This window comes from Monodelphis domestica, chromosome 5 (assembly GCF_027887165.1).
Source record: "Monodelphis domestica isolate mMonDom1 chromosome 5, mMonDom1.pri, whole genome shotgun sequence".
Taxonomy (NCBI): Eukaryota; Metazoa; Chordata; class Mammalia; order Didelphimorphia; family Didelphidae; genus Monodelphis; species Monodelphis domestica.
In genome coordinates this window covers 157726050-157753736 of record NC_077231.1, presented here as the reverse complement: position 1 = coordinate 157753736, position 27687 = coordinate 157726050, and the positions used below count along the sequence as shown (strand labels likewise).

General features: G+C 33.6%; 1 protein-coding gene across 5 annotated transcripts in view; it reads right to left on the bottom strand.

The window, feature by feature from the left end:
- The window catches only part of PCLO (piccolo presynaptic cytomatrix protein), a 623741-nt gene that overhangs the window by 568101 nt on the left and 27953 nt on the right, over positions 1-27687 (bottom strand). For all 5 annotated transcript variants that reach the window (XM_056799474.1, XM_056799475.1, XM_007504012.3 and 2 more), the window contains exon 3: positions 20699-22108. In XM_056799474.1, coding sequence (XP_056655452.1) covers positions 20699-22108 — 1410 coding nt within the window. The remainder of the gene's footprint in view (positions 1-20698; positions 22109-27687) is intronic.

The window sequence follows — 27687 nt, the reverse complement described above, 5'->3', positions numbered from 1 at the left end:
TCCTCCCCTCTTCCCTAACCCTATCTGGAGCAAACTAGGAATTCCACTGGGTTATACATGTATCATTGTTCAAAACCTACTTACATATTATTCATATTTGCAAGAGTGATCTTTTAATGCCAAAACCCCAATCATAGCTCCATCAAACTATATGATTAATATGTTTTTCTTCTGCATTTCTACTCCCACAGTTCTTTCTCTGTATGTGGACAGTATGCTTTCTCATAAATTCCTCTGCATTGTCCTGGATCATTGCATTGCTACTAGTATAAAAGTCTGTTACTGAACTAAAAATTATTAACAACCATATGAAAGAATGTTCCAAATAAAAAATTAAGAGATATATAAGTCAAAATGACCAAAAAATAACAAAATATAGGAATATTCAATGCTGAAAAGACTGCAGAAAAGAGATGAACATTAAGACACTACTAGTGGAGCCATGATTTAGTATATTCATTTTGGAAAGAAATTTATCATCATACAAATAATGTGGTTAAAATATCATACTATGTAAATCAAAACATTGGCTTCTCTAGTCTGTGAATCTTGAAATTTCTCAGACTTGTAAACTTACAAGGAGCAAAGAGGAAAAAACTTACATGGGACTATTCCCCATTTTAAACAGTGAAGCTACTTAGATCTAAAATGTGAGAACTCTATTTGGATCAGAAATGGGAGGACCTCTACTCCACCAGTACTTAGGACTGCTTTAGGGGAGAAAACTCCTTGCTGAACAATGAGAAATGCTTACACCTATACTTAAGCCATGCCTATTTTTAGAATTAATACAATAGGGTGCTAAGTACCTATTAAAGGTCAGGCAAATTGTAAACTTGCCTGGACAAAAAGGTGAAAAACTTACTAAAAGCATTAGTTGACTCAGCTGTGTTTTTTCTGGTTCAAACTTACTAAAGGGATTAATCGACTCAGCTGTGAATTCAGAATGACCTGTCCTTTGGAAAATGCCTACTGTGATTGGTAGATGGAAGAACTTAGGGGAGGTGACATAGGAGAAAACCCCCTATATAAGAAAAAGGAATCTCTTGAGAAGAGGATCTCTTGAGAAAAAAGCTCTTGAGAGACAGGCTCTAAGGAGGGTCTCTTGAGAAGAATCTCTTGAAGGACAATCTCTAAGGAGGTCTTTCAAGGGAGGCTGACTCTGGCTGGAACTCCCTCTGAGGAAACTCTGTCCCCCAGAATCCTCGCTTGAACAGATCTTATGGTGAGTGATAACTGACTGACTGATCTTTTCTTTTAGGACTTAGGCTTGGGTTGGCCAGTGCTACCCTGGGCCGGTCTATCCTATTCTCATTATTTCCTTTTTCTCTCTTTCTCTCTTTCTTTAATTCCTCATTGTATTATTAATTAAAGTCTCTATAAAACCCAATTGACTTGGGTATATTTATAATTGGGAATATTTCCCTGGTGACCACCTTATATTTGATTTAAAACCAGACACTGTAGTGAAACATATTTTCTGCGATCAAAATTTACTCACCCACTCTTATATCTATCACAATTTATATCTTCTATTATTTTACTCACTACAGTTTACAACCTCACTCTTTTAAATCTTACAGTTTATGTCAGACAACCATTGTAACTCTTACAAGTCCCAAGAAGGTCATTGACAGAAAAAAGGACCTATATACACCATATTATTTATAGCAGCACCTATTATAGAAGAAAAGAACTCAGAATAATGTGGAATCAATTAAGATCAACTGGGAAATTTATAAACAAATTTGGTATCAGTATATAATAGAATATTTCTGTACTGCAAGAAGCAATGAATAGGATTACTACCTAGAAACATGGAAATAATTACCTAAACTAGTGAAAAATAAAGTGGAACTAAAAAAAACACTAACATCATAGTAAATGGAAAGAACACAAAAGCATTGAACAAGAATATTGAAAATTTTTAAAAGAACATTGGCCCCAAATTTGAGAAGAAATTTCTTCTGATTCCTTTGTAGTTGTGTATGCATGTAGTAGGGATAGAGGGGGTTCATGGCTATAGAGCACTTCATATACTTTCAGATCTCTTCATTCTATTGATTAGTTTGGGTGATTTTTCTCCCTCTTCTTCATTTAACTAAAAAATATATCATAAAGATCATAAGATAAATATCATAAAAATATCATATAGAATGGCTCTGTGAAGAGGAAAAGTAAGGATACAGGGATAAATTAAGCTGACATAAGAAACAGAATACATAAATAATAATTCATTTAAAATAAGTATATGCATATATAGAACATCTTTATATAATTATGTCTATCCCTATTTATCAAGATATTTACTGATCTAGAAAGATATATTAACCTCTATCTATCTCTCTATTTGGTAAGAACTGGGAAAAAGAAGAAATGGAATTACACCTCTGAACCAGGGTTCATATTTCTAATCTCCAGGTCTTTGAGACAGTCACTTGATTTCCCTGGGTCTTATTTGTGTCATCTTTAAAAAGAAATCAGTTGGAGTACCTGACTTTTCTTCTCTTCAAGTACTAATATGACCATTATTAACATACTAGAGTCAGACACCAGATTTTACTAAATAAAAACAGAAGCTATGTTGACCTCACAAATAAAAGGGAGCAATTCAAATATTTTTTTGAATCATGGCTCATTGCTTTTCATCATATTCTATGCACATCTAAAATAACCTTCCATACTGTGAATTTTAAAATCTCCATCTTGCTTGGTCTAGCACCAAAAATTGTGCAAACACACCCACACTAATGGGAATGTGCTAGTCAATGACAAATCAGAAATAACTAACTGCCCATCTGGGCTGTCCTAAGCCAAGCTTGAGTCACCATTGGCACTTGTGAGGCACAGGAAGTGAGGTAGGGAACAGTCTCTGGAATTCGCTCACTTCCTGTGGACAGGGCTAGTTGCCAGTTTGTGCTAGGAATTTGAGCACAGAAGATTTTCCTTCAGATTGGTCACATGACTCCTTTCTACCTTGGCCTTCAGGCCTAAATTCCCTCTGTCTCTACCAGAAGGTTGAGGTACTTTTTCCCTTTTCCCCTTCTTTCCTTCTCTCCCTCTCCTTCTTGCTTACTCCTGTTGTAATTAAACCGCCATAAACTCCATTCTGACGTGAGTGTTTCATTTTAGGAATTTCATAAGTAAATTCCTTGGCAACCATATATAATATTATACCAATCTTTAAAGGTGATTTTCACAATCACAGTTCAGTGGACCTGCTGTAGTCATAGAATTTACCACTGAGTGGTCAGCTTCACTGCCCTATGACATTAGCTCTCAAGAGGCAGAACTCATAGCTCTGAAACATGCCTGTATAATAGCCATGGGTAAAAAGGCAACAATTTATATGGATTCTAGATATGCTTTTGGCATTTGTCACTCAGTCGGAATGCTGTGGATCCAGAGAGGATTTTTAACCTCAGCTGGAAAATCTATAGCTAACACGGAAATTATTAATGAAGTACTTTCTACTCTTCAGCTCCCTGAAGCCCTAGCTTTAGTTCATTGCTCTGCCCATACAGGTGACAACGACCCTGTCTCTAGGGGAAATGACCGAGTGGATGCTGCTGCAAAGCTAGCAGCCATAGAAGGGCCTGAATTACTTTTAACATTAACAACTACTGATGATTTAAACTTATCACTTTCCTATAATGAAAAGGAAGTGGAAAATGGAAACAAAAATTCAAAGCAAAATAGATCAATGGAGTATGGGTGTCACCTGAAGGAAAACCTCTGCTCCCTAGAAGTTTCTAACACCAATTTGCCAATCTGTTCATAATAATGGCCACTTTGGTACCCAGGGCATCATGGACTCTGTTAAGAGAGTGTGTATAGCTCCTGGTATAACTACCATAGCCTCTAAAGTGTGTTCAGCCTGCTCTACCTACCAGGCATATAACCAACATGCCTTTCATGGAAAAGCCTTTGGTGGGCGTCCTCTGGCTTACACACCTTTTGAGCACCTACAGAGAGATTTTATAACAATACCAAAGGCTGGACAATATAAATTTTGTCTGGTCATAGTAGACCAACTGACCAGATGATCGGAAGTATTTCCTACAGCCTGAGCCACAACAGCTTTTGTTGCTAAGGTGCTTTTAAAAGAAATTATTCCTCCCTTTGGCCTGCCAGCACGTATTCATTCTGATAGGGGAAGTCATTTTACTGATTCTGTTCTAAATCAGATATATTCTTGCTTGGGGATAATTCCCAAATTCCATGTTCCATATCACCCCCAGAGTTCAGGCCAAGTTGAAAGGATGAATAAAGAACTTAAAACTATGATTGGCAAATTATGCACTGAGACCCATTTAAAATGGTCTGAAATTCTCCCTCCGGCCCTATTTTATCTTAGAAGCAGGCCTAAAGGAGACTTATATATCTCACCATTTGAGATGCTTTTTGGACATCTGCCTATATAGGCTAAGCCTTTCTCCCCAGCTTATACATTGCTATTAGGGGGAGATACTACTATTGTTTCCTATATACAGGAATTATAGCACAAACTGTGTGACCTACATGAATCCGGAGCTGCAGTACAAGCCGGACCACTAGACTTCTCACTTCACGACCTGAACGCAGGAGACAACAAGTATATGAAGAACTTCAAGCCTACAGAGGCAACCTTCCTGGGAAGGACCATTCAAAGTATTGTTAACTACTCCAACATCTATAAAGGTTGGAGAAAAGGACTCTTGAATTCATTGCTCACATGTAAAGTGAGCATCTTCTATTGAGACTGATTGACTGTATCCTATATATGCATTGGAGATAACTACCCATTGACAAGTAGAACTGTTTTATTTTGTTTTTGACACATTGAATTCCTGAATTTATTTTTTTCCTTTTTCTCTTTTCCTTATTTTGTTATTATTTTTCTTGTATTAAAATAGTTTATTTTTTTCCCTTTTCTCATTTCTATGTACTCAAGGTACATATAATCAATATTAATTTTATTCTACAATAATATTAGTTTAAATATATAAGGTCTAAAAAATAAAAAACCAATCCTGGTAGGACTGATGCACTTCTAAGCCAATACTAAGGACTTGAAACTAGTGTGAGACTCAGGGTTGCGACACTTGACATACCTTAAGATGTAGGCCTTCCTTGTATCCACACTCTTCATGAAAATACCTACAGACAAGTACCAAAGGTTGACTATCATGCTGGCTCCCTCCATCCCTGAGAATGAAGTTAAAATCAGACAAGGGAATGACAGTTCCCTATAAAAAATAAAAATCTGGTCCTTTTTTTTTTCTCTCCTATAGTATGGCAACTTCCTGTAGCCTTGGCTGAAAATGGGTAAGTGAAATTTACTGCATTCTGTTCTACAGACTTGTAGGATTAGAAATTAATTAATTGTACCCTAATAAAGGGGCCTGTGAGAAAATTTATTCTTGCTTTCTCAAAATTTTGTATACATAGATTTTTGATATTTTAATACTGATTTTGAATTCTTCTTTAATACACACACACACACACACACACACACACACACACACATATATATATATATATATATATATATATATATATATATATATATATATATATATATATATATAAGGGTTTATATTTTTCCCTTTTTTTTCTTTTATTTTTAATTTTGTTTTCAATTATGGTTTTATTTTCCTTTTAAATTAACTCACACACCCCCACAACTAAACCTTGTATCCTCAGCTGGACCCTGTGTTTTTTCAACACTTTCTTCAGGGGGGATTATATTTTCATAAAATCCAAGATTTAAATTTTGTTCAAGATAGATCTTCAGAGAAGAAGCTTGCTAACTAATTGAATCCAGAGAATGAACTGTTTGCCAAAAGACCTAAAACTTTCACTAGAGGAAGATCCAGAATGAAACTTGGGGTGCGGTTGATTGAACATTTTTGAATGTACACTCTTATGCCAAAGGGGACTGCCCCCCTAATTGGCTTTTGTCAATGTGCCCAGCGAAACATTGGTTTTGCTGTCTCTCTCTCTCTCTCCTATTTCCCCTGATCTACAACTATTGTAGTTTTCCTCTTAGTGGGTAAATTTTTGTATACACTTGCGTTAGAATTTTTCCAGGATGCTTATGTTTAGTGATCAATTAGGGAGACTAGTCTCCCAATCATCATCAGGGGGGATTGTGAATTTTAAAATCTCCATCTTGCTTGGTCTAACACCCAGGATTGTGCACACCCACACTACACGGGCATGTGGTAGTCAATGACAAATCAGAAATACTAACTGCCCACCTGGGCTGTCCTAAGCCAAGCTTGAGTCACCATTGGCTCATGTAAGGCACAGGAAGTAACATAGAAAGCAGCCTCTGGAATTCACTCACTTCCTGTGGACAGGGCTAGGTGCCAGTTCATGCTAGGAACTTGAGCAAAGAGGCCCGCAGACAGCTTTCCTTCAGATCAGTCACGTGGGTCAAGGACTGATTCTCCTTTCTACCTTGGCCTTTGGGCCTAAACTCCCTCTGGCTCTGCCAGAAGGTTGAGTTACTTTTTCCCTTTTCCCCTTCTTTCCTTTCTCTCCCTCTCCTTCTTTCTTACTCCTGTTGTGATTAAACCACCATAAATTCCATTCTGATATGAGTGTTTCATTTTAGGAATTTCACAAGTAAATTCCTTGGCAACCATAAATAATATTATACCAATCTTTAAAGGTGATTTTCACAATCACAATACTTTTAGTAAAGTCTCATACTTGAGCACTGTCATATGGTTGGTAATACTTAAGCAGTATTTTTCAGGTTAGAAGTACATTTTATCTAGAATAACTGATTTCTCTATCTGATCTCCACAAAAAAGTATACCTTATAGTAGTGGTGGTGAATTTTTTAGAACATTTAAAACCCCACATATCATGCCCAGCTCCACCCCAAAGTGCCTTGGCCCAACCACCCAGAGACCAATTGCCCCCCTGCCTTAATCTAGACAGGGGTGGGAGAAAGGGAGGGAGTACCCCAGGAGCTTTGATCAGGGGAAGAAAGAAGCACTTTCATTGGGCTGCTGGGCAGAGGGACAGTGTAGAGAAGGAAGGGAGTGGACCAAGCACTCCACTCATGGGAGCAAGTAAGTGCATCATTTGGGCTGCTGGGCTGCTGGGCAGAGAGGCAGAGATGAATTGTGGAGAGGGGGAAGAGAGCACCTCCACCCAAGTCCCTTTTCCTTTCTATTAACTAACTCTGGCAGACAATGGCTCCCATGCCCACAATGGTCTTTGTGTATCATCTTTGACACGTGTTCCATAGGTTCACAATCACAGCCCTATAGCACACACTTCTAATTTCTTTGTTATACCTACTTTGTACCTCTAACTCTATTTCTCTCATTTTAGCCATGTAACTTGGTTTCATTACTTAGAATACCAGTAAGAACTCAAAAAAATCACTAACTTCTAGTAAAGAAGAAAAAAATCTAGTAATATATGTTTTTGACAGGTGTGGAGTACCACTAATGAAAAAAATGTCAAAAATTCTGATTAAGGAAATTAGGAAAGGGCCAAAAGGAAAATCAGTAATTGGCTCCAATCTTTGCTATCTGATATTTTCATCTTCATTTTTTTGGAAATTTCTGTTTGAGAGAACTATGAAAGGACAAGATTAGTTAGTGATGAGAAAAATGAGAGGAGCTAACATTTTGAAACCTTATAAAAATCTAATTTTCTAAGTTAGTCAGACAGATGACTGCAATCAGTTATCCCTCATCCAAATTAATTCTAGAAGGTTCAAATTTTCTAGTGGTAGTGGAGCTTTTTCTTGTGTGCCTAGGAAAATCCCTCAACAACTGTAAAAATAATTCCAAAGCCCACATACAATGCAAATCTGTACATGTTCTCCAAATTATAATCCTAAAATTTTGCCTGAGACATGGATACGTTAAGTGACATGATAAGAAAAAAACAAAGTCAGCATGTATCAGAGGTGCTACTTAACCCCAAGCCTTTGTGACCCAGAAGGGAATAATCCTTCCATCACACCATGCTCAAAATGTCAACAAAGTCAAACAATATCAACTATTCCTAAATATATATTCATTTTATAATGTGAAGCAGTGTGTTGCATACTAATAGGTACATATGAAATGTTTGTTGAATTCATTAAGGAAAGTGAAAATTCTAACATAAATTCTCCTGTTTCAAAATAAGCAGGAAAGCAGAGTGCCAAAAGAATGACAGAAATCATCTCCAAAAAGATAAGAAAATGACAAAGAATAATCCACACTCTTTAAGAAACATATCATCAATTTTCCCATTTTGTCTTTGGTCCATACTATTTATCAAACAATATTCATTCATTATTTATTTAACACTTATTAGGTACAGAGCTATGAAATGAAACATAGTTTTATTCTGAGAAGACACCTCTACAGGAGTAGAGGGCTTTTCTTACTATTCTATAGTGTCCTAACCATAATATTTTTTATTATAGCAAACGCTGCTTTCTTTTCTTTCCTTTTTTTATTTAGAATATTTTTTCATGGTTACATGACTCATCATACCCCACCTTGCTATTTCCTCCCCCCTCCCAAAGCCGATAAGAAGTTCCACTGAGTTATATGTGTATAATTGCTCAAAATCTATTTCGATATTATTTATATCTGCAGTAAAGTGATCTTTTAATATTAAAACCGCAATCATATCCTTATCACACTAAGTGATTAATCACATATTTTTCTAATTCATTTCCATTTCTACAGTTCATTCTCTGGATGTGGATAGCGTTCTTTCTTCTAAGTTCCTCTGGATTTTCCTGGGTCATTGCTCTGCTGATAGTAGAGAAGTCTATTACATTTGATTGCACCACAGTATATCAATCTCTGTGTACAATGTTCTCCTAATTCTGCTCCTTTCATTTTGGAGGTTGTTCCAGTTCACATGGAATTCCTCCAGTTCTTTATTCCTTTCAAAACAATAGTATTCCATCACCAACATATACCACAACTTGTTGAGCCATTCCCCAATTGATTGACACCTCCTTATTTTCCAATTTTTTTGCCATTACAAAGAACATGGCTATAAATATTTTTGTTTGTCTTTTTTCCTTATTATATCTTTGGAGTACAAAATCAGCAGTGGTATGGCTGGGTCAAAGGGCAGGCATTCATTTAAAGCCCTTTGGGCATAGTTCCAAATTGTTCTCCAGAATGGTTGGATAATTTCACAACTCCACCAGCAACGTATTAATGTCCCAATTTTGCCACATCCCCTCCAACATTTATCACTTCCCTTTGCTGTTATATTGGCCAATATGCTAGGTGGGAGGTGGTACTTCAGAGTTGTTTTAATTTGCATTTCTCTAATCAGGAATGATTTAGAACACTTTTTCATGTACTTATTGATAGTTTTGATTTCATCATGTGAAAACTATCTAGTCATGTCCATTGGCCATTTGTCAATTGGGGAATGACTTGATTTTTTTTTTTTTGGTAAATTTGACTTAGTTCCTTATATATTGGGGAAATTAAACTTTTTTCAGAGAGTTTTTTTATAAAAATGTTCTCCCAGTTTGTGGCTTTCCTTTCAATTTTGGTTGCATTAATTTCGTTTGTAAAAAGTTTTAATTTAATGTAGTCAAAATTATTCATTTTAAATTTTGTAATATTCTCTATCTCTCGCTTGGTTTTATTAAGAGAGTTTTTATTAATTTCTCCTTTTTATATTTAAAAGGAAAATGAGCAATAATATTTTTCAGTTAGAAACCCCCTGCTGTACAGGTTGTCAGTTAGAGACCCCCCTTCTGTGCTGCTTGTCAGGTAGTGGTATTTAGAAGGATGTGGCTGAGGAGAGTTAGTCAATTGTAGAGGATTGCAAAGGGCTTTTTGTCTCTGGGTTTCCTAGGGAGAGGTTGTGCTGCTACCACTCTCTCTGGTTGGAGACAGAGAACAGAATTAAGAACTTTATATAGCCTTATTGATTATTAAAACTTGGGAATATAAGGTAGATAGATAGTGGTTATATGATTAGGTAGAGTAGGAGAGTAGGTGAGGATTTCGGTCTAGCAGAAGATACTGCCCTGTGAGGCAAATAGACTTAGGAGTTTTTAAGAGAAATTTAGTTAGGATTGGGAGCTGGGGTATAGTTACAAGCTATTTTAAGATTACATTCACTTTCCTCCTTCCTATTTCCTATTCATATTTCCTAATAATAAACTAAGTGTTTCGTGTTTAACTGCACATTGACTTTTGTTCAAACTCCTATCTGCCAAAATTTAACCCTTCACAGTCATGTCTTCCTTTCCCACAGACGTGACAGGTATGCTATTCCATGTTCACCTAATTTATTTATAATTTCACTCTTTATATTTAAGTCATTTACCCATTTTGACTTGATCTTGATATAGGTGTAAAATGTTTATCTAAACCTAATTTTTCCCCATACTGCTTTCCAATTTTCCCAGCACTTTTTGTCAAATAGTGAGTTCTTGTCCCAAAAGGTGGGGTCTTCATGTTCATTGAACACTAACTTACTGAGGTCATTTGCTCCAGTCTATTCCATAGATCCACCCTTCTGTCTCGTAGTCAGTACCATATTTTTTTGATGACCACTGCTTTATAGTACAGTTTAAGATCTAGTACTGCTAGACCCCCATCCTTCATATTTTTTCATTATTTCCCTTGACATTCTTAAACTTTTGTTCTTCCAGATGAACTCTGTCATAATTTTTTCTAATTCTTTAAAAAATTTATTTTGTAGTTTAATATGAATGACACTGAATAAGTAGATTAATTTTGGTAGGATTGTCATTTTTATTATATTAGCTCATCCTACCCAAAAGCAATTGATGTTTTTACAGTTGTTTAGATCTAGTTTTAATTGTGGGAAAAGTTTTTTGTAGTTGTGTTCATATAATTCCTGTGTTTGTCTTGGCAGATAGATTCCTAATTTTTTTATATTGTCTAGAGTGATTTTAAATGTAGTTTCTTTTTCTATCTCCTGCTACTGAGTTTTGTTGAAAATATATAGAAATGCTGAGTATTTGTGTGGGTTTATCTTGTATCCTGCAATTTTGCTAAATTTGTTAATTATTTCCACTAGCCTTTTAGTTGTTTTTCTGAAACCATCATATCATATACAAAGAGTAATAGTTTAGTTTCCTCAGTGTTCACGTTATTTCCTCCAAATTCTTTTTCTTCTCTAATGCTATCCCTAGCATTTGTAGGACAATATTACATAATAGGAGTTTTCTTTTAATCACAGTTAAAATAACATAGCTCCAACTGATTGACACTTCCAAAGGAAACTTAGAGTCACTATAAAATATGCCTTTTCATAGAATAAACTATTAGAACATGCTTGTTGATTTCATTTTAGTATTCAATAAGGCTCCTAGAGCTTCAAAACCCTTTGAAAGCTATTAAATATCAGGTATTCATATATTATTGCTTTCTTTGTAATATATTGCAAAATACAGGATGCTACTTGGAAATGGGGGAGTAGAGAACACCTACACTCTGAGTTGTAAAAAAAAAAAGCTGACATTCAGTATACTAAGACCACAAAACTAAGAATAATATATTCTAAGCAATAAGATAGATCGAACAGAGTAATACATGCTGAAGTAATAAGAATAATTGACTTTGCTAAGATTTATTACTTTCTTAAAATAGGGAGCTCTGTTTAAAACCTTGGTCTACTGACAAAACAGCAAAACACTTGCAAAAAACATAAAATTTCTTGCAAAGGTAACACATCTAAACACACTGATGATCTTTCGTAGTAGATTACATACATACATGTATATATACACATGTATATATACACACACACATATAGTGTTCAAATATAATTGCAAAAATGGTGCTAATTTTGCTTCTGGCCCACTTTCTACTGCATTATAAAATGCAGCAAAATTTAAAAATCTAATATTCTAATTGATTCCTTGTACCCTGGGATAGTGCTTGGCCAAGAGTAGGGATTTGAGGCCTTGTTGACTTGATTGAACTTTATATCTTTGAGATGAAGTATTACATAGGGATAGAGTTTTGGTCTCCTAATCAAGAAGACCTAGGTTCAAGTCTCATTTCTGATATAAACAGGCTGTGCAACTCTGGGCAAGTTTCCTAGTGTACCAGGAAATTGTGTGCTTATAAGACTCAAACTAGAGCTTACCTACATTGATAGAGAAATCATAGTTCTTGTGCTTCCAAAGCAACCAAAAATTTTACAACAAATAATTTCTTAACACCACAGTTTCTCATTAAATAAAAATATAAGAAGAGAGATTTCTCAAATACTTTTGAGCCCTCCTAAATTGTTTTACTCTCTGTGCACACAGACTACTGATTATTTTCATGCCTAAAGTAATTTCATAGAAAATGTACACTCCTTGTCCTTCAGCTTATTCTCTGTCTTACCACATCTCACTTTTCTAAAAATGAAACTGAAAAAATGACTCACAATGCCATGTATCAATATGCATCACTCTATACGTCAATATCCAGATTTAAACATTTGTTGTATTTTAAGTTCTATTTTCTTACCAATAGGAGAAACTTATTATTAAACTTCTTTTCCCCCTAAACATAAGGTACTTTTATCTATTGCTTTAAAAATCTTAAAGAAAAAACTCTCTTTTTTTCAGTATTCTATGTTAATTCCCACGGTGTAGTAACCTTTTATCAACACACTGTCACTGTCTAAGCTTCTGTTGTTGACAACAGCAATATGTTAGTGCTCAATGAGAACTTGCTCTATTAATCAAGATAATCATATGGTTGTTTGAAAAATCAGTATTTCTTTAGAAATGTAAGTTTTCATATCATTTCTGAAAAATATAATTCTACCTCTTGCACAAGACATAGCAGGAGGGAAGATGTAAAAAGGAGGGAGAGAGTATTGATCCCAAAAATGTCAGAAAGCAACTATTGAAATTATACTGACACAATCTGGAAAAAATTAAAAAGGGATAGGAATGTATTATTATGTAGATTAAGGAAATTTCTCACATTCCAAAACCTTACCTGTATATAACAAAAAATACACATAGTTTTTAAAGCAGTATTCATCCACTTTACATATTATTTGCATTTTATCCCTTTAAAAACCACTTCCCCCATTTTGATTTCTTATTAATAAAATTTTTATTTGATCATGACTTCTGGACTTTTGTAAAGCAGGTCATTATAATATCTGTATTTTTAGATTATACTTGTGTTCTTTTTGTAACTTTCTACAAAGAGAGAATCCAAATTACAGTCATAAGAGATGTTATTCAGACAGCAGATAGATAAAAATACCACCCACTGCATCTTCTCTGTGTCTGTTCTAAAGGGAATTGGGAGGAGTAATGAGACAGTAAGTGGTAGTATAGAAAAGGTGAGCAAACGGGCACCAAAGAGATTGTCAGGGCCTGCTCTTGCCTACAATTTAGAGATGGTTAAGACAGGGACAGATATTCATGAGTATTCAGTAGAATGAGGAGAACATTTTCTGAAATACTATGACCACTCATAGGTGATATTTCATTAATCAGGGTTTTAACAAAATCAAAATTGGATATAAATGCCATTTCCAAATAATTCTGATACTATGTAGGAATCCAGAGAGTAAACAAGGCTTTATACCACTTTAAGTTATTAGAATTATATGGCTGGTATCCTAAGTGCCTTCTTAAAAAACTTTAAAAAAATTATATTTGTGATGTAATCAGTTTGAGAACCTCCCAGTTTGGGAATTCCCTCCATGAAGTCAGGTCTTCAGAATGATAATTCCATCTGTGACCATCAACTTAGAGAATAAAGGCTAAGTGATCTCATAGTTGTACAAATAGCATGTCAAAGACAAAACTTTAACAACTTCTCAATACAACTTCTCCATATGTGTTATCATTTTATGATAGCTGATAACATCTAGTGGTAATTAGGTATCATTATAGAAAGCATATCCTATCCAATTCTCTATACTTTGGAAGGCAACTTGACCCAGTGGAAAGAATACTGCATTTGGGATCAGAGGACATGTGCTCCTGTCAATTAACATATTTTAGTGGGTATGTCATTTTATATCACTGGGTCTCAGTTTCCTTATTTATAGAAATAAGGAGTTTGAACTGCATAGCTTCTAAAGAACTATTCAAATTTTTAATGCAGGAGATTACAAATTTTAGTAAGTGACAAAGGTGATAGAAATAACATCATGAATAGGTGTCCAAATGAAGACAATATTTCAAGATAATATGACATTTTATTTTAATCACAGCAATTATTTGATGTTTCTTGAAAAAATAAACTAAAAATAGATTGCAATTTGCCTGACTGATTTACATTCAATATGTATCTGAGACAAGTTTTATCAGAGATTATTTTAATGACTCAGTTAATGTAGATATTTTGAAGAAATCATGTAAGCTTCTTAATTTATGATCAAGAATAGCAAAATAATTATTTTTATAATATAAAGGAAGATGGTCTAGCAATAACAGATTTTAACTTGCATTATAAAGCAGTAATTATCAAAAATATCTGGTACTGACTAAGAAATAAAGAGACAGATTGGAAGAAAAAAGATATAACCAACTATAGTAAAAGAATACAGTAACCTTGTATTTGACAAATATATAGATCCAGGAATTCAGAGTGATTCCATATTGAAAGAAATGATCAGGGAAAACTGAACTTATGTTCTTACAAATGGAATGATCCACTGGTTACCTCCTGAAAGAAATCCTGAATTTAAAAATCCCAGGACTATTATAGATAAATTCCTGAAATCCCAAGCTAAGGAGAAAATGTGATAAGCAGCCAGAAAAAAAGACATTTCAAATATTCTGGAAACATAATCAGGATTACATAGAATCCAACAGTTTATACATTAAAGAATGGGAAGGCATGGAATATGGTATTCCATAAGGTAAATGATATAGGCCTATAACCAAAAATCATCAACCCCAGTTAAACTGAGCATAATATTCCATGGGAAAAATAGATATTTAAAGAAAGAGAAGAATTCTAGGCATTCTTGAAAAAGAAACCAGAGCTAAAAAGAAAATTCAGTGATCAAATATGACACTCAAAAGAAGCATATAAAGTTAAAAAGAAAAAAACTTAAGGAAATCAGTGGGGTTATTTTAATCACATCTCTGCCTGGGAAAGTGGTAACTATGATAGGTAAGATTTTTATAGTAAAAGAGATACCAAAAGGACTTAATATATTTAAAGTAATCAAGGGGGGAAATGAGGTTAAACTGATCAGATCCTTTGCTTGGAAAAGTGATAACTAAAACACTTAAGGTACTAATGGCACAAAGGATATTCAAGATGCTTTAATGTAATTAAGGAAAACAATGGGGTTAAACTGATTACATTATTAGTTAGATGATAATAACTAAGAAATAGAGTGGGGGACCTTTGAAATAGATTAAACAGAAAACATACAATGGTAAATGACCATGGTAACTTGGTGTTTAACAAACCCCCAAATCTAAGCATTGGAAAATAAATTCACTATTTGGAAAAAAAAACTGCTGGAAAAATTGAAAAATAGTATGTCTGAAATAAGGAACAGATCAACACCTCATGCCATATAGGAAGGTAAAGTCAAAAAGAGATACATAGTTTAAAAATAAAAGCTGATACCATAAACAAATTAAGGGAGCACAAAAAAGTTTATCTTTAGACCTATGGATGAGGGAAGAATTTAAGTCAAAACAAGATATAGAGACATTAATAGATAGCTCTTAATACATTAAATTTTAAAAAATTCTATACAAACAAAAGCAATGCAACCAAGATTAAAAAGGAAAACAACAAAATGGAAAAAATAATGAATCTTTATAGCAAGACCCTCTAATAAAGGCTTCATTTCTCAAATTTATAGATATTATAAGAACCCCAAACATTTCCCAGTTGACAATGGATCAAAGGATAAAAACAGGCAAATATCAGATGAAGAAATTAAAAATATTTTAGTCATAAGAAAAATGTTCCAAATCACTATTAATTATATAAGTGCAAATTAAAACTACTATGTGGTTCCACCTCACACCCACCAAACTAACATGACAAAAATGAAAATGATAAATGTTGGAGGGGAAGTGGAAAAATCTGGACACTAATACAATGTTGATGGAACTAGAAAACAATCTAGAATAATGACCAAAAGTCCATAAAACTCTGTATTTCTTTTGACTCAGCAATACCATTAAGACATCTATATCCCAAAGAAATTAAAATTAGGGGGAAATAGCCTACCTATATAAAATATTAAAGCAGCTTTTCTTGTGATGCCAAAGACCTAAAAACTAAAGGGATGTCCATCACTTGGAAAATTGCTGAACATATTGTGGTATATGCTTGCAATGGGATACTACTGCACCATAAGAAATGACAAGATAATCAACAAAAACAAACAAATGAACATGAAGTGATACTAAGTGAAATGAGCAGAATCAAAAGAATGTTGTATACAATAACAAAAATAATGAATGATGATCATAAATGATTTAACTATTATGAAAAAGGCAAGAATTCAGGACACCAAAAGACTCACGATGAAAAAAAAAAAGGATATTTGCCACCATAGGAGGAACAGATAGAGTCTGAATGCAAATTGTAACATACCATTTTTTACTTTATTTTCTCCATAAAATTTTACTAGTGTAAGTAAAATATGACTTCTTTCACAACATAATGGGCATGAAAATATGCATTATAATACACATATAACCTATATCATATTATCTGCCTTCTTGGGGAGGGAAGAAGGTTGAAGGGAGGAAGAGAATATGGATTACAAAATATCAAAAATGATTATTAAAAGATTCTATTAATATATTCTGGTATATATATACATATAGAAACATACATATGTTTACATATGATAAAAATGAGCTAGGTGAATGAGATAAAAAATTATTACTTGGTAAAAACTGGAAAGTAGTCTGGCACAAACTACATATAGACAAATATATTACACTATTCACTAAGATTAAACTGTATACATAAAAGGAGATATAACCAAATTTAAGAATGAGGAGCATATTACTTTTCAGACTTATGGATAGGAAAGAAATCTATGAGTAAAGAAGAGATGGCAAAGATTGTGAGATGCAAAATGGATGATTTTGAGTATATCAAATTGAAAAGTTTTTGTATAATAAAATAAATATTGCCAAGATTAGAAGGAAAGTACACAATTGTGGGAAAATTCATTCACAGCCTCTCAATTAGAAGTCGCATATCTAAAATGTATATAGATCAAATTTATGGGAATGAGAACCATCTCCAAATTGATAAAAGGGCAAAAGATATGAATAGAAATTTTGGGGTGAAGGAATTAATTCCATATATAGATATCCCAAAATGTTCTAAGTTATTATTGTTTAGGAAAATGCAAAAACAATTTTGAATTATCATCCCACACCCTGTAGTTTGGCTAAAATGATTTTTAAAAAGGCAGGATCACAAACCTTGGAAGAAATATGGAAAAATGGGCTCAGTAGTACACTGTTAGTGGAGCTGTTTACAGATTCAAACATTTTGTAGAGCAATTTGAAATTGGGCCCAGAGAGGTATAAAATTATATACTCTTTGACTCAGCAATATCATTGTTGGATCTATTTCCCAAGGAGATTGGGGGAAAGGAAAAGAACGCATATATTCCACAATATTGTTAGCAGGTCCTTTTGTCTTGCCAAAAATGGAAATTAAGAGAACATCCATCAGTTGTGGAATATCTAAACAAATTGAGGTATATGATTGTGATGGAAATATACTGTGCCATAAGAAACAATAAACCGAGTAATTTAAAATAAAACTCCTAAGGAACTAGAAGAGATAATGAAGAGGAAACTGAGTAGAACAAAAGAACATTATATACAACTATAGACTCAATACTTGATGAATAATTGGCGAATTGCCACCTCCAGAAAATAAAGTGAGAAGTGTAAACATGAAAGACATAATCTATATATTTTTCTGGGTGATTCATTCTATGTTGTGGAGGGGTATGGAGGACCTGAATAATATATATTATGTATATGTTATATATATATATATTTTTTTTTAAAGAAAAGCTAGAAATTTTGCCATTGGGATCATTCAACACTTTAAGTGTAGGCTGAAGAGGTAATAGTTGATCATTATTATCATTGGCCAACACAGAGAAACCAAGTCCTCAAGATTACCAACAATGTTACATTAAATGTTTACTTGTAAATAACATAATTTTTCCTAATTAAAATGGTAGGACATGCCCATTCATATCTAGCCAGGCTCCATCATTTACTATATTTTCAAGAGCACCATAGGTCTAAGTTCTTACAAAATCTTACAAAAGATTAATAGCCAGCAACATCATTTTATCCTACACCCATATGCTATGAACATAAAAATACAACCAAAAGGATATAAACAAAAAGAGAGACATCTATCACAATAAGTTTGTTTCAAATTTTTCACACAACAGCATTAAACATTGTGACTCTGGATTTCTAGAGAAGCTCACTTCTTAACAGATTGAAACTTCAGCCAAAACATATCCTTCATTATTCCTTAAGGACTTAAGATCAATTTAAATATGAGCAATAAAACATATTTTTATATTCCTAGTTATGATAGCCTATAATTTTGTTGTAGTCTATAAGAAAGGATGAAATTCATAATGAAATATAGTACACTGCAATTAAAACACAATGGAGGGGCAGTTAGATAACTCAGTGCATAGAGAGCTAGTCCTAGGGAGGTTCCATTTTAAATTATAGATATGTGACCCTGAGCAAGTCACTCAACCCCAAGTTCCTAGCTCTTATCACTCTTTTATTTGAAAAGGGCCATGATGATGAATTAATTTTAGGTGTATTCTGCTTTTACTACTATATTTTCATGAATTCTATAGAATTGGTTCTCCCAGAAAGTCATGTTGTCACCTTTAGGAATAAAGGAAAAGAATATCTCTGGGCTGTCAGATACAGTCTCCTACTTAAAGAAGCAAGAGATTTTTGTTGGAATTTTGGGAAATATTGCCCTGTAGTCTTAAGGTGAATATAGAATGAGAACTATGAAAAATCATTTTAATTTCAACTCTCTGTATTCAGAAGTGTCTGTAGCTAAACTCTTATTAGTGTCTCTAATGGCTTCTAACATGTAAAAGCATATAGTCTCCCCGAGTATTTTCCTGTATATTCCTTAATATTACTGTTTCTTTTTAAATATTTAAGAAACTTGCCTTGTATCATTTCCTTAAAGCTGTTATATAATGAATAAAGTGTTAAAATACTATAATATTATAAAATTATTTTTTAAGAATAAAAATTCCAAAAAATCTGTATAAATTATGAAAAAATTACCTCTAAATGATGAGATGAAAAGAACTTTATAGATACATATTTATATATATATAAAATAGACATTCATCTCAATATTTAAAATCTGATATAAATTCAGATAAAAGTAAATCAACCTATTTATAATATTTTATGTTAGGTCAAAGTTACTACCAGTCAGAAATCAATGACAATTTTTAGTTTCTACTTGATAATATTTATGTTCACTTTTTCCACATGAAAAGAGTTCATTAAATATTGAACAGCAAACAATCAAACATCATCATTTATTAATTATGATAGTTAACCTTAAGATTTAAATTCCAAAGGATCAGAGAACAAGGAATACTTGAGTGTAATGATAATGCATAGATGCTTTTAAAATTTATATAACAAAGTTATTAGAGAGAACATTTTAAGTACTATTTCAAATTTGTTTAATGAGTTAGATGTAGAAAATTCTTGGCATACACTTTTGTCACTCTTGGTTAAAAATGCTAACACCCCTCTTATTTTATTTTAAACCTCTACCCGAGGCAGAAGAGCGGTAAGGGCTAGGCAATGGGAATTAAATTATTTGCCCAGGGTCACACAGCTAGGAAGTATCTGAGGTCAAATTTGAACCTAGGACCTCCCATCTCTAGGCCTGGCTCTCAATCCACTTAGCCACTTAGCTGCCCCCATTAACACCCCTCTTTGCATATATCCAACCATTTTATTAACTCTATCCAGCACTCCATGCCAAACATTACAGATCTTTTCTAGTAATTGAATTATTTATTCAGTATTCTTTGGTCATTTTCATGTTTCTGTATTATATCTAAGATTCCTGTTTTACTGAAAAGACCATAATTTTTTTTAAGTCCAGGATTAGTTATCTATTTCTTTTTTATATTTTGATATTATCTTGAAAGTACATTTCAATGCCAGTAACAAAAAACTTCTGAAAGTAAAACTTAAGTAATAATCTGACCACTTTCACCTCGATCTACAATAATTCTAATTAGATTTTTCAAGGTTTCTTGACCTTCCTTTAGAAATGAAAATTGATATACAATGGATTTTACATTGGTGTAGACTCTCACCAATTGAAGTTTAGATTAAACAAAAGACTTCCAGACAAGCAATAATGACATAGTCATAAAATAGGTACCTAAATAACAAATGATATATGTACTTAAGCCATAAATCTGTAATTCCAAAGGACTAAGGAGCCCTTATTTATGTAAATTTCCAATATTTCCTTTTTTTCTTTAACCTAATATGTGAACCTACAAAAAGGTAAACTAAACCAATATCTAACATGATTTCATAAGCAATTAAACAATTAGAGTTCAAGCACAATTAATTTTGTTTTCCTGAACAAAAAAATAATTTTCTCATTTCATAACATTGATCAAGATATCTCAAGATTCAAAAAATAATGTAAATGGCATTTCCTACCTCTGTTAAGTGTGGTGTTGGGTTAAATCCACAGAGATTGCACACCATATTCTTGCATTCTGTACAAGTATCAAAGTTGGGAGGATCCTTAGAGCCCACATTTAGGTCAGTTTTGCAAAGAGGGCAAGTTGATTTTGGCTTGGTGGACTTTTCTGATTCAGGAGGGCCAGCAGCCTTTTGTGGTTCTACTACTTGAGGTTTGCTATCCTTTGTGGGAAGAGGCTTTTTTTCTGATTCAGTGCCTTTAACTGGGGCAACCTGTTCAATTTTAGGCACCTCAATTTTTTCAGCAATTGGAGCTTTTGTGTCCTTTTTAATAGGTGGGGTTTTAGGAATTGTTTGTGGAGCTTGACTGGTGGGCTTAGGTGGTACCTGAGACACAGGTGGATGTGAAGAAGGAGGGGGTTGTTTGGTTGGAGCCGCTGGCATACCTTGTGCTTGAGTTCCTGCTTGGCCAGCTGTGGAAATTAAATTTGATGCCTGGCTAAAGATAGATGCTCCAAATCCAAATAGCTTCCCAGTCACTGTCTCTTGGGGAGTAGTGGGTTGTGATTTGGGGGCATCCGTGATACTTCCCAGATTAAGACTGAAACGTCTTGACTGCTCTTGAGTCTTTGGGGGCTGTGGGGGTATTGGTGTAGGTTGTCCAGGACTAGGCTTTGTGCCTGGGAGGATAGGAGATCCTTTTGGCATTTGCTTGGCATCTGGCTTGGGGCTCATTTTGGTTTGTGCTTTCTTAGGGTCTTCCTTCTTTTGAACTGGATCAACTTGTTTTTGACTTTTACTCTCTGAAAACATCCCAGGTTGTGATGTGAGCTTGGAATCAGATGTAGTATGTGATGGGCCTTTAGAAGCAGGTGGGACTTCTTTATCCCCTACTGGTAGGGTAATTTGTGTTGATTTGGCAGAATCTGTTTTAGGAGGCTGTGCTGTTTTCTCCTGAACCTGGGATTGTATTTTGGAGCCTGGGAGATCAGGTTTCACTGCAGCTAATGAGGAAGCCACAACATCTGCTGTAGGCTTCTGTATCTTTGGCTGTTTGGATTTATCGTCAGCCACTGGTGCCTTGGCTTGTTCAGATTTGAGAGAAGGCTCTGGGTGAGGGGTTGGCTGGGTTACAGACTCTCTAGGGGAAGGCTGCTTGGCTTTTGCTGGAGGAGAGCCTGGGATTGATGGTTGTTTGGTGAGGGAAGGTGGCTTTTTAATCTCAGGGGGCTTTGAAAGATCTGGTTTAGGGGTAACATCTTTCTTCAGGGAAGTCTGCTGGGATGGAGGGGCTGGTTTAGTCACTGAAGTTGCAGAAACTGCTGGGCTAATCTTCTGTTTCTGCTGAGGAGCTGGTGGAACAGGAGCCAAATCACCACCCAGTGCTCTTTGCATCTGACAGTTTAAACAAAGCCACTCTTTAACCTGTAGAGAAACAAAAATAAATGCAATTGAAACAACCATTCAGAATATTTTTTTAAAAGATAATCAATTGGTAAATAAGCAAGAATCAACTTAATATTCACGAGTTACTTTGTCAGGGGAAAAAAAGGTATGTTTTATTCACTTTTGTACCCCACTAAGTACCCAGTCAATACATATGTTCAATAAATATTTGTAAAATAAATGCTTGTCTCCCAAATGAATCAAAATATTGATTATAATGAAAAAGGTTAAAGGAATTAAAAACTGAACATTCGCAAAATGCAAAAATCTATACTTCTGAAGAAAAGAAGGAATTGAATATTAATATTCATTCTCAGGAATTACACACACATCCACAGACATACATATATTCATATTCTCTTTGCTTTAATTAGCATCAAATTTCCTTTTGTTCCAACTATATCTGATTTAGGCAGAAATCAAAGCATGCAAAATATATTTTTAAACACCTGAGATTAGTTTATAGATAAGTCATAAAATGATTCCTCAAATGATATCTAGTGTAAAGTTCTAAATTTTAAGACCTGAATGAAATTCGTTGAAAAAAATATATATGTATTACTCAGTGCAATATTGGAGAAAGAATTTGAAATCATAAAACACGGATTTCACATTGCCTCCCTAGGCAGATGACTTTAAATAAAGCATTACCTGCCTCTAGATACATGTCCTCACCTAAAATATTGAGGGGAATGGAGTAGATGACCTCTAAAATCCCTTCTATCTCTAAATTCTATGATCTACTGACTCCTCAAATTAAAATATCAATTGCCTTCAAATTAGATGATCTATCATTGTAAGTTTAGAGACCAAAATTTGGTTGCTCAGATGACAGGAAAGAAGTAAATGTCAATTCATTCATATGGTTGTTCTATAGTTATTTTATAACCTCCCAAATCACCATCCACATAATGTGATCACATTCTATAAAATTACATTTCTTGCCAAAGTAAAATAAGTAAAAGTCTTATCTGATTTATGTTAAAGCTGATAAAATATCTATATGATTTCTATCTGTAATTAAATAACATTCATTATGGAAAAAAACACCCTTTTGACTATTATTTACTTCAGAAGAAGATTGGACCATACTCATATAATATATGGAATGCATACAAAAACCTATCTCATGGTTAAATCAATTAAATTTAAATCTAAACTCTAAGGTTTTTTCTTAAATTTGCTAAAATACCTTTATCTTATAACCAAATGCTTTTATAACTAAACTTTCCTTCCAAGAGTGACTTTTCATCATCAACATTAAACCTTGGAAATCTCAAAGCAGATTAAATTACTTTCTACAGTTCCCAACTAAACCAAGGGAGAAGAAAGTCAAAATATCAATCATTTCATCACCTGTGTTATGTGGAATGGGTTTGTGAAAATACTTCAGCACCACTACTGATCTCAACTCCAATTTCAAGCCCTTCCCTTCTGCTTTCTCCTTATTACAAGTCTCTCTCTTCCCACATCTGATTTCAACTCTTTTGCAATCTCTCACTTAACTCCTGGTCTGAGGAAATGGGAAAAATAGAAGAAAAGGTAAGGGAAGTTAGGATCACTCAGCTAAGGAATAACAATTTAGAAAGGATTCAAAGGATTTTGGAAACTTGTGAGGAACACAGAGATCATATAGTCAAGCCCACTCATTTAAAAAACGTACAAAACTGAAGTCCTCTGAAATTACGTGACTTGCGTGAAATCACAAGGTTAGACAGTAGCTGATTCTGGATTTGAACCTTTATTCCTCTGACTATAAAACTCTTTGTATTACATTGATAGGACTCTTGCAAATTTCTAAAGATATCGTTCCTTTTATTTTTAGAAAGTTTATTAAACATGTGTCTATATTTCTGTTGACCATATTAGATTAAATACTTCTTGGGATTATTTCATTATTAATTCCTTCTATTCCTTTTATCAAGTACTACATACAAAGGATATGCCCAATGACCATGTGATAATAATTTGTTCATTTTTTCCTATTTCTGCTCAGATTCTTTTTTTGCTAACAAGTAAACTTCTTGCATCTAATCTGCACATTGAAAAACTTCAAAGATCTGCTTTCAATTTTAACATCTAAATACCCATTTTATTAAACATCCTAGTTTCACCTTTGAATTCTTCTGGACTATTATTGTTCAATGAAAAAAATCATCACACTGATAACATATTCTGTTTCACCCCAATACTTGAAGCATTTTTGTCTGTTTCTTGGTATTGAGGTTATCACCTTTTGTCACCAGAGCTCAAAATTTAACAGTAATTGATGGGCTGATCCAAGAACTGATTGATACAGTATGTTTGACATGTTCCATTTCTGAGCTAGGCCAGTTTATCCTGCTTTAGACATCCTAGTGGCTCCCACTACAAAGAGCTCCTAATACTGTTGTCAGAATTGGCATGATACCCACTGGCCTTTTTAGGCTCACTACAGTTCAGAATTCCCAAGCTCAAGCGATGCATCAGCCTCAGCCTCCTCAGTAGAAGGGATTACAGGTATATGCTATCATATTTTGTACTCGAGATTTTTAGCAAGTATAAATATTTGCATCCTAATATCTCTCTCTCCTTGATGTTGCCATTGGGAGTGGTATAATAATATTAACCCCTTGTCTTTCCACTGGTAGCAAATATACAAAATTATCTTCCTTCCTCCTAGTTAACCTGGAGGATCTTGACCTTTCATCAAACTGTCATTCATTCTCAGCTTCTAAAAAATGAAATATATCACACCCCTGAGGTTTTTTTTTTTCCCACTCTTAGAATACAAGTTTAAATACTATTTCTCTTGTTATCAATATACGAAAAGCTTGTTAAACTCTTGGGATTTTGGAAAATAGTCTTTCTTATTTAATGTAGTTACATTGCCCAAATATTTTTAAAACAGAAGAATTATATGTCTTATATTTTATTTTCCTCACAGTTTGACAGTTTATTGGTATTCCTATTTCATTTTCATTCAGTGAAGAAAAAATTATCTTTAAGAATTTTTTATATATGTTGTAAAAATGAGAATTTCTAAAATCAAAATCCTACACTTAACCTTCTGAATCCCAAACCACTAAAATGAAAGGTATGTTCCTGGACAATTAATTTAAGAGTTGGAGTGGTACAATGAAAAGAATTCATAGAACCTGGGTTCAAACCTTACTGGTGAAAACATAATCACTTAATCATACTGAGTCCCAGTTTCCTCATTTGTGAAATGGCGGGGTAGTACTATATGTTCTTTGAGATCTCTTCCAGTTTTGGATCTTTAATCTTTTGAATTTATCCTTAATCAATCCTTATTCCACTTATAATAACTATAATTTTACTCAAGAATGTATCATAAACTATTTTTAACATTAATCCCAGCCAGTTGATGAAATGACATATCAGTTCTTAGAAAGACAATTTCCTTTTGGAGAATAAAAAAAAATATTGATAACGAACCAATTCGGGCCATAGTTGGATGTATTATCATATTCCTAAAGAGGGGGAGAGTGGAACCAGCAAGCTTTGCAAAGCACATTCAAAGCAGTAAATACAAATATAAAGTTATAATGAAAATCAAGCTCAACAGAATTGTATATGGAGGAATCAAAATATTATTATCTAATTCCTTGGCTCACTTTCTGCTTTCCACATACCATTGAAATATTCTGGGACTCAATAAAATACAAACTACATTTCAAAAGCAAATTGAATGGCCTTAATATTATAATACCATGAAAAAATAGTTTAAACATACCCCTCAAGCAGTTATTCATATGGTAGCCAGAAAATGACATAGAAAGTTGGTATGTATCCTTTAAAATGATAGGATGATTTTTTTTTATTTTAAGAATTTGCAAAATATTTAAATATGTTTAATTCCTCTGAGAATTTTCTAATTATAACTATACCATATTTAGTCATTCATTAAATGTTTGTTGAGTACCTATTTGTTGATAATACTATGCTAAACATTGAAGGCATTTCATATTATTATAAGAAATGATCCTTGCCTTCTGGGAACTACCATCCAGTCATAATTGCTTAAAACATACTTGTCAAGGTAGTTAGGCCCTGTTATTATGTCTCATAGGACAGCAGCATTTCCAATAGACCCAGATTCTTTCAAGCTACATTTTTCTCTTCTACATTATGAGAGATTCTTTAGAATGATATAATGATCATATGTTCCAGGGAATTTATGCTTAACAAGTATTGTGGGTTATAAGAATGGAAGAAAATAACCCATTTGTTATCTTTTTTTCCTTTCCCTCTTCTGAATCAGAAACCCCCAAGAATTTTGTATGTGACTTTCAAGGTCACATACCCTGATACAAGTAATAATCAAAGATCTGATCATTAAAATCCTGTTCAAAATATTTTTCAAGTACATCTAATCTATGCTTACAAAAGTATTTGCATAATGTCAACTCTACCTGACTAGTAGTTAAGTTACTCGACTAGGTCACACAACTATGATATATGAATCAGAAGTATGGCATAATCGAAATCAATATTCATTATATTCAATGATTGGGGCTAATTACTATACTTTCTTGAAGAAATAGATGATATAACAAAATATTTTGTGATTCAAAAGGACTATTAATCATTGTGCCATTAAAGATGTTAAAAAGGTAAGATTTTAAAGGGTGTTCCAAAAGAATTAGTAAACTTTTAAACTGCTTAAGCACAAAATTGTACTAAGACTTTGGGGACATTTATTACATAGAACAGAAGTATAAAAGAATCAGCCTAAAAAAATTCTACTACACACACACACACACACACACACACACACACACACACACAAATCAGGGAATGATAATGCAAAGAATTGTGTTTTTATTTCCTTTTAAAAATCATATCTATGATTTTGTGAACTTACATAATTTACAAATAAAATTTTCTTTACAAATTAATATCATGACCTTCCATGTAATCTCTAGTTTTAGATAATTTCCTGAGGTACGGAATAGTTAAATTACATGCACAAGTCGCACTGTTCTTATATACATATCAAAAGCATGACTTAAAACCAGGGCTTACTGACACTATGGGTTCTAGTAGGTTCTATCTCTAATATAATACAGTATCATAATGTCTCTTTTAATATGCTTTATTGGTTGTAATGATGGAGTTGCATTTTAAAATTCATTCTATCACTAATTCCAACTGGTAAGAGCATGAATTTGTGAAAATACTGGCCAAGGATGATGAAAAATCGTATGAGTTTGTGAATTAATCACATTAACTTACATTTAGCTACAGAATGTAAAATTTATATATTTGATTTTCAATAACAATAACTAATAATAGTCACTAAAATAAGATATTTTAAATTTAAAAATACTTAGTTTCACATAAAGTATTGTAGCAGACCTTTTTGGCATGGTAAAGTATTGGAAACCAAGGGGGTGTCCATCAACAGAGGAATGGCTGAACAAGCTGTGATATATGGTTGTAATGGAAAACTATTACATGATGAGAAATGATGAACAGGATGAATTCAGAAAAACCTAGAGAAATTCATATGATCTGATGTAAAGTGAAGTGAGCAGAACCAGGAATATAGTATA